This window comes from Poromitra crassiceps (genome assembly GCF_964638095.1).
Source record: "Poromitra crassiceps genome assembly, chromosome: 5".
Taxonomy (NCBI): Eukaryota; Metazoa; Chordata; class Actinopteri; order Beryciformes; family Melamphaidae; genus Poromitra; species Poromitra crassiceps.
In genome coordinates this window covers 47,299,595-47,312,982 of record NC_139642.1, presented here as the reverse complement: position 1 = coordinate 47,312,982, position 13,388 = coordinate 47,299,595, and the positions used below count along the sequence as shown (strand labels likewise).

General features: G+C 41.1%; 2 protein-coding genes across 2 annotated transcripts; one reads left to right on the top strand and one right to left on the bottom strand.

Annotated features, from left to right (window-relative positions):
- Positions 1-319: 319 nt before the first annotated feature.
- LOC310776536 (zona pellucida-like domain-containing protein 1) lies at positions 320-3,141 on the bottom strand (the record flags this gene model as incomplete). The annotated part of the gene is made up of 7 exons (XM_083636717.1): positions 320-352; positions 583-754; positions 892-972; positions 1,077-1,174; positions 1,285-1,357; positions 1,509-1,693; positions 3,016-3,141. 7 exons carry the CDS (start codon positions 3,139-3,141, stop codon positions 320-322), a joined length of 768 nt encoding a protein of 255 aa, XP_083492843.1.
- A 4,632-nt stretch (positions 3,142-7,773) lies between these two features.
- sytl2b (synaptotagmin-like 2b) lies at positions 7,774-12,230 on the top strand (the record flags this gene model as incomplete). Its single annotated transcript, XM_083636715.1, has 10 exons — positions 7,774-7,810; positions 7,925-8,019; positions 8,111-8,227; positions 9,251-9,420; positions 10,396-10,495; positions 10,635-10,775; positions 11,053-11,137; positions 11,284-11,386; positions 11,575-11,780; positions 12,082-12,230. Exons 2-10 carry the CDS (start codon positions 7,984-7,986, stop codon positions 12,228-12,230), a joined length of 1,107 nt encoding a protein of 368 aa, XP_083492841.1. The 5' UTR covers positions 7,774-7,810; positions 7,925-7,983.
- Between the last annotated feature and the right edge of the window lie 1,158 nt (positions 12,231-13,388).

Genomic DNA, 13,388 nt, shown 5'->3' with positions numbered 1-13,388 from the left:
GTTGTTGTGGTGGATACAACTGATTGATTAAAGACATACCATTGGTCTGCTTGGACACTGAGATGGGACGAGAGGAGACTGTCGCCATTGGTGTATCGCTTGACTGTGACTGCACTTCTCTCTTCCTCCGGCTGCTTGGACAGCTCTGTTCAAATAAGGAGATTAGAGGAAAAATCTGTCTCGGTATCTATCTAAATCTAAATGATGCACCTCAGGGAAAACAGTGAATATGTCTTGCTAAAACAAAGTGTGTAATTCGCGATTTACATGCCTTTACCATTTTGCCTAGAGACACTTTACTGATCTGCTCAGTTATTGTTTATGACTGCTCAAACAGACCTGTGAAACGTCTCTATTAAGGAAGAGAACACTCATAGCCAAACTTTGGTCTTTGAAATTTTCCAACATGAAATATAGACAACATTGAGTAAAATCAAGCAGATCAGAAAAGCATGTATTCCACATGGTGAAGTCATCTATGAAATACTGTACAGTTTTGTGGATAAAACGTGACATGTAAACAGGTGGTTGGAACACAGGGTACTGTAGCTTCGAGAGTGTGAAGTGATATTTGTGACTCACAGGCTTTAAAGATTCACATCTGGCAACCTGGCAGAGTCTGGTGACACAGTGCAGGTAGAACGTGGAAATTGACTGGTTTTTGTGTTCAACGAATCTAAAGGCCTCAAAGGAGAAGTGTGCGTTCTGAGCGTCCCCATTTATCTCCATATGAGTCTGTCCGTCTTTGTTACACCTTTGGATGGAAAGGCCACCAGTTATGGGATTGCAAGTTGGGAGTATACAGTAGAAGTATACAGAGTTGGCTTGGAAGTGAGTTCCATTGTACAATTTATTATGGCTATAGGTTAATTGCATATGACGGTGGCTTACCCGACAAAAAGGTCGTAGAAGGTGCTATTTGAGGGATTAGGGCTTGTTGATGCATAGCACCTGTCAAGCAGCACATTGAACCTGGGAGGAGAGACAGATGGATTTTAACAATGTTTTACTGCATATTTCTTTTCAGATATATTCACTTGTGATATGAAGTGTAGTGCTTTCACTTCCATCAGTACCTGTCTGTTAGATTGGTAGCTTTAATTGCCACATAAATCCTGGTCTTCAGGTTGAGTCCTGTCGATGGCACTATAAGTGTGTTAAGGTATTGTCTATCCTGTCCCACAGAAAAGTAAGAGCGCCATTAACTTGACGTGAAACAATTTTGCCTCGTTATGAATATTCTGTGTGCAACATGTTGAATCCAAAAGCTAGAGCAGGCCTTACTTCGTAGAGGTGCATACTCAGTGTGCTGATGAAAGTGCCGTTATTGTCTCTTATGGCGAGATTCACACCCGATCTGTATTGAATAAAAAGGAGTTCATGTTACAGTAGGCTATGTTTTTATATATTATTTCCCACTCATTCCACATGGATGACTCACGAGTGAATGCGATGGTGCTGATTACTTTGTGTTGTGTTGTGTTGTGTGAGTCTGGTGGCATACTCACACGCCCAGCTCAGTGTTGTTAATCAGATATTGCATTGGGTAACGACAGGAGAACATGTACAGGATCTGCTCGCGGTAGGTGATAGTACCCGCGCTGGGGTCTAACGAGCTGATGATTCCAGAGATGTTAACGAATTGGACTTGTGAGAAGTCGGAAAACGGCCCAGTCCCAATTTCGCTGGTTATCTGTTAAAAGGAATATAATAAGCTAATCTGAATTCACATTTATGACAGTCAAAGTCCCAATACTTGATTTTTATATACATACTTATACACTATTCCATTCTTTAATGCTGTACCAAAAGCAAATTCCACTGGCCCTGGTGTCACTAAATATTCTATTTAATTCTATTCTATGCTTCAATTCTTGGAAACTGTAAAGTTCCTGCCAATCAATTTGGGAAATAGAAGCAGTTTGAGTTTAATATGAAATGTTATAAATGATGAAGAATACCTTAATGGAGTTACCACAGACATCCAGAGCGTTTACATTGATAGAAAAATTGAACTTTAAGACAGGTATGTCAGCGGTATAGTCAGGAGTCCCGAAACACTCTTGCTTGTTGAACTTTCCATTCAGGGCCATCAGGGTTTCATTGTATTGAGCATTGTAAACTGGGCAAATATAGATGCTCATCTCCATCATGTCAGTGCCACAAATCACACTTATGTCACTGTTTTCTAGGTGGGATGAAAAGGTAGATTATAATACAGCCACAGTGGAAGTATACAAATAACAATACTAAGGAATAGAAATGAAATATCATCATCTGCTGTTCTAGACAGTCTTCAACTCTAATTGTGTAAATATATACCTATAGTCTCAGAAAATGCTACCAACCTGGAGGTCTGTTGGTTTCGCTTGTGACGCAAGCAGCTGGAATCTGTGCCTGTCCCTCACACCTCAGAATTAGGCCAAGATGGCACACAAGGATGGCCAGCCTCATTGTTCTGGACCAGCAAGAAGAAACAAAACATTGAGGTGAATGCCTTGGTTCCCCCCAAGGCATTCACTCCTTTCATGAGGAGGGAATCTCAAGGAAAACTTTGGCCACATAAAGACATACTGTAATTGATGGCAAACTGACTTAGTTGCTCTTAGAAACTATTATTTTTTCAACACATCCTACATTTTGCAAATCTACTAAATTAGTTGATCAGTTATATTGGTTAGTTAGATATATTGTCACCAATGATCAGATTAGCCCCCCCCCCCCCCCCCCCCCCCAAAGTAAAATCTGAGTTTGGACAAACTGCTACAGCTGACCTTGGCTAGTAATGAATCCAGAATCAAACTAATTATTATGTTTTATCAGCATGTTCCTCCATTGTGGATGGAAGGCAGACACTAAAGATACTTCTGTTAATTGAAATATTTCCATTCAAGTGAATATGTTCTACATCATATAAATAGATGCTGAAAAAAATATTATGAATAAATATAAATTTAAACATCTATATTAATATTACATGGGCGAAAAGATGCCAGAGTAATTCAGTAGACTCACCTGAAAGTCTTCATTTTGTGCCTTGCTTTGTGTTACCAGATCTCTCCATTTATACCTATCCTCAGAGGACCAAAGGGGCGTGAGAGGAACATCCTCTGTAACATGAGCTAAGGATGTAACCGTCATTTTTCGGAATTTCTACATTTGTTTTCTGAATTGTTTATTAAAATCATTGTTTACACAGCTCAATCATTTCCAGCAGGAAGTGAGGGGGAGAGAGTTGGGCATCTGAGAGCTTTTTCAGATTTTTCTTTCTTGGCCAATTCCCCTTGCTGTCCCAGTCGTTCCTCTGATTCATGTGCAGTCGCCAGCCGCTTCTTTTCACCTGACAGTGTGGAGTTTCACCAGCAGAACTAGCAGGACGCTATTCCCCCCCCCCTCCCCATGAACAGGTGTCCCGATCAACCAGAGGCACTAGTGCAGGTGACCAGGACACATACCCGGCTTCCCACCCACAGACACGGCCAATTGTAGGAATGTTTGACCAAGCCGTGAATTGAACCCGGGTCTCCGTGGGCGGTGGTATGTGAGTTATTTTACCTCTACAAAAGACCCCCCCACCACCCCCGCATAAATGTTCTTCAGTCTACGATACGTGTTTAGGTTGCTTCGCTTTTGAGTCGACTGAGCTGTCTGGGTCCTGGAGAGCTGGGCTGAGAGGAAGGCTTTCCTGCTTGCACAGACGACCACACCACCCAGGGCAAATACAAGCACTGGAATAGAGGTATGTGCCCTACCCTCACCCAGCGAGCATTTTTCGGTTGAAACATGCAAGGAAGGTTTGAAAGTGAAAGTTTTTTCACCCACTATTTGCAGACGTTTATTGAACGTTCAGATTTAGACCATATTTCACCAGGTTCTTAAATTAAACATTCAGCAGCGCACACGGGATTCGAACCCCGCTTTCCCACATTCAAGCCAGTCCGCTTAACGCGCTGAGCTATACATTTCCTTATACTCTATAGAGAGCTGGGCACATATATACTCTATCTTGCACACAACTTGTAGACTACATGATTGTCGACGATCGGGAGTTAAGTTATTTTATGTGATGTGTACGAGACTATTATATTAATGTAACAGACTAAAATTATGTTGTGTGTGTGTGTTGTCTATAGGCTGTAGCCTATGGCTTCAGAGGTTACTTCATTTAACACCAGAGACTGAGGAGGTACACAGAGCCTTGTATACAGTCTGTTACAATAACATAGCGTTCCGCACTTGGTGCAGACCGGTGCAGACTTGCTTTGGTCTAGTCTAGTCAGTCACGGTTAGTATAGCTAGCAATTAAGTACTTGTGCATGCACGTTGCGGCAGGAACTGAATTCATTATTTTATAGTATTGCGCTAAACTATGAACCATAGTTGTGTCCTGGAAGCTTTTTGCTGGCACCACATAGCCTATATAGTCCCATACTTTATGATATTTCATGTGACATAAAATGCGTTGAAATGTAGTTTTCGTATAGACCAGATTTCAACGCTCAGTTACACAATAAAATGGACAAATGCCAATCCACACACTATCAATATTGCCTCTATTCCAAGCTACAACAAATGTTTTAACAATATGATGAACCAAATTGTGTTTTTTTACACGTTGACGTTGTAACCGCATTTTAGCCGGTTGAAAAGAGGGTGAAATTAGGTCTTAGACGTTCAAACCCAATATCACCCAGATTTCAACTAAAAATCAACGTTGAAAAAACGTTTTGTGCTCGCTGGGCACTGATAAGTCAAGGCTATGTCACTCAAACAAGCATGGTTGTTAAATTGTCCGGCTAACCAGCTGTGGCCTTTGAGATCTAGACAAACGACACTGAGTTAAACCATAAGGTAAGTAGTCTCTTAGAACAGACGAGTTGGCTTCCGCAATTTTCAAATGCTTCCGCCATACCGTCTGTACTTCGTGGGGGAGAATCATGCACCAACCGGAATGGGAAGCAGAAAGGCGGGTATTCCGCTCATTAGTCCAATCAGATTTTTTTCCGTGGACACACGTGTCGTGATTGGTCGGATTCCGTCGAACTTCCTTCCAGTCTGAAGGTTTTTTTCCCAACTTCCTTGTGCATGTTCTGGGGGTGTAACGTACAGACTGTATAGCTGCATTCGCCGGATGTAGATGAGACAGTCTGTTTTAAGAGAATATAAGGTAAGTAACCAAGCTGGGGCACCATGATGCCCAACAAACATTGGCTATACAAAGCAATAGATTTATCTTTAAAACTTCTCTCAGTACATTACCCATCTTGGTAACACTTTACAATAACGTACACAAATACTATAGTAGTTACTAGTAAACTAACCATTAACTAATAGCCAGTTAATGAGTAGCTAATGAAAATGTTGGCATTAGTCAATCACTAGTTAATCATAGTTAATGAGTAGGTAGTCATTAGTTAATGATTAGTATCTATTTTCCTGAGTAGAGTAGTTAATCATTACCTAATGATTACTAAATGTCAGCTCGTGAATAGAGTAGTTAATCATTACTTAATGATTCCAAAATGTCAGTGCGTGAATGTATTAGTTAATCATTAGTTAATCATTAGTTAAGGTCACATTGTGAGTATAGTAGTTAATCATTAGTTCATGATTAGTTGTTAGTTCCTTAGTAGAGTAATTACTCATTAGTTAATGGTTAGTCAATGGTCAGTTTGGGAGTATATAGTTAATTGTTAGTTATTCATTACTCTATTACTTAATTATTACCTGTCCATTAGTTACTCTTTTTGTGTACCCTATTGTAAAGTGGTGCATCATACTCAGTAGTTTATGAATACTGAATCATTACTTAATTATTACCTGTCCATTAGTTACTCTTTTCGTGTACCCTATTGTAAAGTGGTACATCATACTCTGTAGTTTATGAGTACTGAATGATTACCTGTCCATTTGTTACTCTTTTTGCACCCTAATATAAAGTGAAAGATATCCTTATCAAATAAACACTCGCTCCAGGTGAGATTCGAACCCTGAACCCCAAGATTGTTAAATTGTAAGTCTGGTTCTCTACCATCTGAGCTAACCAGCCTGTTATTTGGTAGAGCCATACTATAGGTCTGTAGAGTCAGAGACTAAGTATTATATCCTATCCACATACTACTTTCTGTTCAAGTACTTATAGTTTTTAAGATATATTCCACCCAAATACTACCTTCTCTCCAAATACTTATAGTTTTAAAGGTATATTCTATCCAAATACTACTTAATGTCCAAGTACTTAGGTATGTTTCAGCCAAATACTACTTATGTCTAAGTAATTGTAAGTACTTGGACAGAAAGTAGTTTTTGGGTGGAATATACCTTTAAACTATAATACTTGGTCTCCCTCTACATTCGATAGTATGGCTCTAACAAGCAACAGGCTGGTTAGCTCAGATGGTAGAGAACCAGACTTACAATTTAACAATCTTGGGGTTCAGGGTTCAAATCTCACCTGGAGGGAGTGTTTATTTGATAAGGATATCTTTCACTTTATATTAGGGTGCAAAAAGAGTAACACATGGACAGGTAATGATTCAGTACTCATAAACTACAGAGTATGATGCACCACTTTACAATAGGGTACACAAAAAGAGTAACTAATGGACAGGTAATAATTAAGTAATGATTCAGTATTCATAAACTACTGAGTATGATGCACCACTTTACAATAGGGTACACAAAAAGACTAACTAATAGACAGATAATAATTAAGTAATGATTCACTATTCATAAACTACTGAGTATGATGCACCACTTTACAATAGGGTACACAAAAAGAGTAACTAATGGACAGGTAATAATTAAGTAATGAATAACTAACAATTAACTATATACTCCCAAACTGACCATTGACTAACCATTAACTAATGAGTAATTACTCTACTAAGGAACTAACAACTAATCATGAACTAATGATTAACTACTATACTCACAATGTGACCTTAACTAATGATTAACTAATGATTAACTAATACATTCATGCACTGACATTTTGGAATCATTAAGTAATGATTAACTACTCTATTCACGAGCTGACATTTAGTAATCATTAGGTAATGATTAACTACTCTACTCAGGAAATTAGATACTAATCATTAACTAATGACTACCTACTCATTAACTACGATTAACTAGTGATTGACTAATGCCAAATTTTTCATTAGCTACTCATTAACTGGCTATTAGTTAATGATTAGTTTACTAGTAACTACTATAGTATTTGTGTACGTTATTGTAAAGTGTTACCCCCATCTTTACAAGGCAACTATAGAATTCTAGAACACTTCCCAAAACGATCGATGCCCTCTTGTCGTCGCCTACTTGTTTGAGCTTGGTGGTAGTACTATTAATTGCTAGCCTGGTTAAAACCATCCGGATCCATGAACCGAAACAGAATGTGAGTTCACGTGACCAGATGGTTTACCAGGCTAATTAACTACCATGCTAGATGTCTGCAGCATGGTTGTATTAATAATGAAGTAGTCCTGTGCTACTGATTCATCAGAGCCTTTTTTCCCAATCCTTTAGGTGAAAATGATGACGTGGATCACCCTGTAAGAAAAGCCTTGAGGCGAGCTGAAGCCCGGCCTAAAAGTCTGGCTAAAAGTATGGAGGACATCACAGCATCCTTAACACCACATGAGAATATCTTCAACTTCCAAGTCACATTTTCCCAATATGTAAAGACCACAGACAGCAGTTGTTTTGAGTAAATCTTATTACGGTCCCCATAATAAAAACAAATATTTCCCCACAGGACAAGAAAGAAGTCAAGACTCCGGTGCTGATCTGAGACGCAGTAGTGACGGTAAAAATGTGCCTTGTGCTTTATTTTCATTTGGCAAACATATTGGCACATTGAGATTCAAGATGTGTATTCTCATGAAAGAGTGGCCCTCTCGTTCCTGTTTTCCCTCCTCAGGTCCATCCGGCCCCTCGCTCTCCTCATCCTCGTTTTCGGATCCGGAACACTTGAAGAAGATGAGCAAATCGGTTCCTTCGTTCATGCAGGAGGAGGTACTGTAAAGCCACCCCCGACATCCGTTAATGCACTAGGTCAAAGGCTGCGCAGCATCCCTGTGCACGGGGCTTTCTGTCTGTGTTCCAGGGTGACAGCAGAGACACTGACTCCACCTCCGAGGACAGTTACCATCGAGGCAGACTACAGACGGGCAGATCCATGACTAACCTCACCAACTCCTCTGGCATGGCATCTGTGTCCTCTGTATGTTCACACACACGACAGCAACGCATACACATAAGCACATTGCTCACAGAAACAGCATCGCTCTGTGGCTTTTTATCGTCAGCCAAGCTTAACTGACACGATCCACGTTGGTAACACAGTGAAACGCCTCGTCAAAGTGAATGTTTCTGTTGGTGCTGCGCCAGTGAGGGGGGGAGGTTTTTTTTTTACTGGCATGAAATCACTATAATAATAATTTGAAGGAGGTCTATGCAAAGTCAAATCACTAACGACTGTAACGATCATCATCAGGCCGTGATTCATCGCTCCATCGACACGGCACAACTGATGGTTTGAAAAATGATGATGGTGATGTTGGCCAATTTATGGGAGATTCAAAAATTGTTTTCCGCCAACATCATAAAGATTAAGACCATGGCCAAAAATCATTATAACACTGTCAATTAGCATCGACCTTTACCTTGAACTCTGGGAGTTGAATGAATGAAAAACAGAAAGGGACACCTTCACTAAGGGCAGCCTGTATGCTGCTGTTTGCAATATTGTAAACAAACACTTTGATTGACTGAATTTATTATGGGTAAGAAAAAAGCAATCGCATAAGTATACTGTACATTACAAAACACACAAGCGATTAGAAGGCAGGAAGCTGCATGGCCAGCACACAATATGAAATAAACATAGAAACATTGAGCAGACATGCAGAACAGGCGATGCTCATCATCCAGGTATGACTGAACTGCTTTATTCTTCAACTTCAAAGCACCTGTATATAAAAAATAATTTTTACCAGAATTACTCTTGTACCTACAAAAGTTAGATCCCTCTTGTATTATAGTTATACTAAACCACAAATCATGTACTTACAGTATGTTAATGATTATATTATGGCTGTTTGTGTTTGTGTGTGTGTGTGTGTGTGTGTGTGTGTGTGTGTGTGTGTGTGTGTGTGTGTGTGTGTGTGTGTGTGTGTGTGTGTGTGTGTGTGTGCGCGTGCGTGTGTATGTGTCTGTGTGTGTGCGTGTGTGTGTGCGTTCCTAGCTGAGTGGAAGTGTGCTGACCATGTACAGTGGGGACTTTGGGAATGTGGAGGTTCAGGGGACCATCCAGTTCTCCATCAACTATATTCAGAAGCTCAGAGAGTTCCATATCTTTGTGGCCGAGTGCCGAGACCTGGCTGCAGTCGACCCAAAGAGGGGCCGCTCCGATCCGTGAGTACTGCACTCATGAAACCCACAGAGAACAAATCGACCATTTCCAAGCAATTCTCACATTTATTTTCATTTACTAGACATCCGCTGCTAAGGAATGACTAAAGGTCTGAAAGTCATTGGCCAGTAACTTTTTGAAGCAGTGACATTTGAATGCATCATTTGTAATTGTGTTTTTTTGCACTTCATGATGTTACAAATTTGATCCACTGCAAGTGAGTGAGTTTGAAATGAACACAGGTTGGTTTATACACAAAATAGATGAAAACAGATAGAATGGCATTTCTATGAAAATATGATGGCTGTTAGTTCTCATGGTAAAGATGAGATAGATATTAAAAAAATATTATAAAGAAATTCTTGACATTTATTTATTTATTTCCTCCGCCAAGGAGTTGATGTTTTCGGTGCCGTTTGTCTGTCCGTCTGTTAGCAGGATTACGGAAAAACTACTGGGCCGATTTTCATGAAACTTTGTGGAAGGGGGTAGCATGGGCCAAGGAAGAACCCATTGAATTTTGGGATGGATCCAATCCAGGGCAGGTCAAGGGAGGGGGCGAGGCTAGGGAAAAAGGGCCGTAGCTAGGGATAGGAAGGTCTAGTGAGTCGGCGTTCGAGGGTTGTGTAGTGGGAGTGGCTAGGTGTATCTGGGTGGTGTGAGGGGGCATGGTCAGGAAAGGAGCGGGTCTAGGTAAAAGGCATCATAGCTACTCATAGGAAGGTCATAGAGAGTCTGGGTTCAAGGGGTGGGTACGGGCAGTGGCTGGGGGGATGTGGGTGGGGCAGGGTTCTGATCCGACTCACAAAATTGGATGTCACAGTAGACTGGAGTATTGGCCTTGGCGGAGGTCAATTCTAGTTTATTTATTTGTTTATTTATCAGTCCTTGGCAGGTGATCCAAAAAGTTAGTTTCGAACAATGGGCTATGACTGTGAATGTAGATTAACAGACCTTTGTTTTTCTGCCCTTTGAAGGTATGTCAAAAGTTACCTTGTCCCTGACAAAGCTAATCTCGGAAAGAGGAAAACATCGGTGAAAAAGAAAACCCAAAATCCAACTTTCAAAGATCTCAGAGTAAGAATCCACACACACACAAAAACGCCAGTAGAAGTGAACATACACAGACATGTTTTCCCACATTGTAATGCTTAATACACAGTTTGACTAACAATCGTCAAACAAAAGAAACTCATACTCTTCCCTGCCCCTCCAGTATCGGGTTCGCATGGAGTATCTACGAACCCAGACGCTCATTCTCTCCGTCTGGCATAACGACACCTTTGGCAGGAACAGTTTCCTGGGCGAGGTAGAAGTGGACCTCTCCAACTGGGACTTTGACCACACCCAGATGAACTAATTAGCCCTGAAAGCCAGGGTAACAAAACAACACACACACACACACACACACACACACAGGCCGCTTTCTTTCGCAGTAGCTATCTTCTCATCAAATAATAAGCGCTTATCTCGGAATGTGATCAATCTCTTCTTTTTCTCAATGGAACCTTATTCTATTTGAGCATATTATATCGCACATGATTATTGTAACCTCTGCACAGAGCCGGTTTAGAGTGTTATGATGGATTTGGGATGTTCATGTACTGTAATATATACTCTGTCACCCTCTTCAGACAACAGCCGCTGTAGCGCCCTCAAACGACAGAGGAGAGATGAGACTAGCCGTACGTTTCGTGCCTCAGATCGCCCACAGTGAAGGTCTGTACACTCTCACTCACTCACTCGGCTCACAAGGACTTTGCTATTTGATGCCATGTGTTTCAAACATCTTATTTATCTACAATCAAGAGACAATAGAGCCGGTGGTTCAAGTGAACGTTTTCCGTGTCATTGCTGCTGTGTAGGCGTGGCGAAGGAGGGCCCCAGCACTGGAGAGATTCACATTTGGGTGAAAGAATGCAAGAACCTGCCTCCGATCCGAACCGCCATTTACCCATATGTGAAGTGGTATGCACAAAACAGCCTCCACAAAATTGAGATTCTCGTTCAGAGTTTTCCGTCATATCAATAGAGTATACAAAAATGCCATTGACTTTGAGAGGAGGGAACCGGAAGTGCCAACTTCCAGTTTTCCGGACTCATTCCTGCGGTACTATAGTAACATGTTGCCCCCCCCCCCCCCCCCTCCTCTTAAGCTTTGTGCTGCCAGACACGAGCAGGAAGAGTCGGCAGAAGACGCGTATCCTGCAGAGGACAGTGGATCCAGTATTTAACCACACCATGGTGTACGATGGCATCAGGGAGGAGGACCTGAGGGAAGCCTGCGTGGAGCTCACTGTCTGGGACAGAGACAGGCTGGCCAGCAACCTGCTGGGGGGCCTGAGACTGGGCCTGGGCACAGGTACTGGCAGAGACCAGCTGATATCAATCAGTCAAAAGTCTGGACACACCTGAGTGAATGTACTGTGTTTTTGATTCTCTTGAAGCTCATGCTTAAATGCTTGATTTTTACCAGTCGCGACAGCAGGGCTGGTATTGCAAGATGCAATCACGAAACATTACGGGTGTGTGTAGTTGACATAAAAATTATGGTCGAGTTCGAACATGACCGTGATCCGAGTTTTATACACAGATTATCAATGTTTTGACCTAACATTATTCAGAGTATCAATGCTTATATTTTGCTCTGTCTCCCTCTGTAGGCAGAAGTTATGGAGCAGTGGTGGACTGGATGGATTCAACTCCATATGAGGTGGCACTGTGGAAGCGGATGAGGGCTGCCCCAAATGAATGGGTGGAGGAGGTGCTTCCCTTAAGAATGCTAACCTCTGCCAAAGCTGCATTGAAATAACTAAAAGTAGAACACTTGCCACATTTCAAAGATATATTTTTAAGATATATGGGGGGGGGGGGGGTTATTTTATATGAAAGATCCAGTGCAATGGTTTTAATTCAGTCAGGAAAAGGATTTTACCAATCGGATGAAGAATGAGATCTGTAGATAAGTGGAATATTGCAATTAACCGTGGTATTGTCATTTTACACCAGCCTAAGGTGCCAGCCACCAGGGCAGTTTCGTTGCCTTTCCCCTCTGTTATCTATGGTCCCCGTTGTGCAATACGCCTACTACACACTGCTTTACTCCCTGAATATCAAATAAAGTACATCTCAGATCACATTTTAGGAAGCTGTAATGTTAACCAAGATTAATGTAGGACTAAGGAAAGAAGTGATAAAAAATCAAATAAACTCACGCACACAAAATGTATTGATGTTTTGGTGTTGCAAGAGCACAGTGTGGGAGTTCATTTAAAATGTTGTGCCAAGCTTTGACCTCATTGTCTCCCATTGGCAAGAATTATGCAAAGGATGTTTCTCACAAGACAGGCAACACCATGCTCACAGTTGTAACTTGTGTGCTGCCTATCTAGTAATAAGATGGCTGTTAGCCATTAGCCAGGCCATGCCATGCCATGCCCAATAGGTGATCTACCAGTAGATCTTGGGCCATTAATAAGTAGCTCACCAAAGAAATCCAAAATGTTTTTTTTTTTTTTTTTTTTTTTTTTATGCATAAACTAAATCCCACTCATGTATAGCTAAATAATATAATACTGTTCAAATGTGCTGAATATGTACTTGAGGGGAAGACAAGGGGAAAAGAAGTAGCTCGCAACTACCGGTAGTTTTATTTTTTGTAAGCTGCAATCATCCTAAAAAAGCTTGGGCACCCATGCCATAGAAGATCAGTGGAGAAACCTGGTCTCATCTGAAATGAGCACAAAGTCTCAAAAGCAGATGTTGTGGACATGATTTATGGGAAGATTACGTTCCTGCCAGTAATAACTGCACAAGTTACTGTAGAGTTTGTTTGTTCAGTTCTTCAACATCAAATTACTTGTGATTTTTGACTAGTTTAACAAGTAACTAGGTATTGTCTGGCAGACCATGGGGCACACAGTTGAGCAGTCAGAACATTAATGAAAACATATGTGTATTTGACATCATT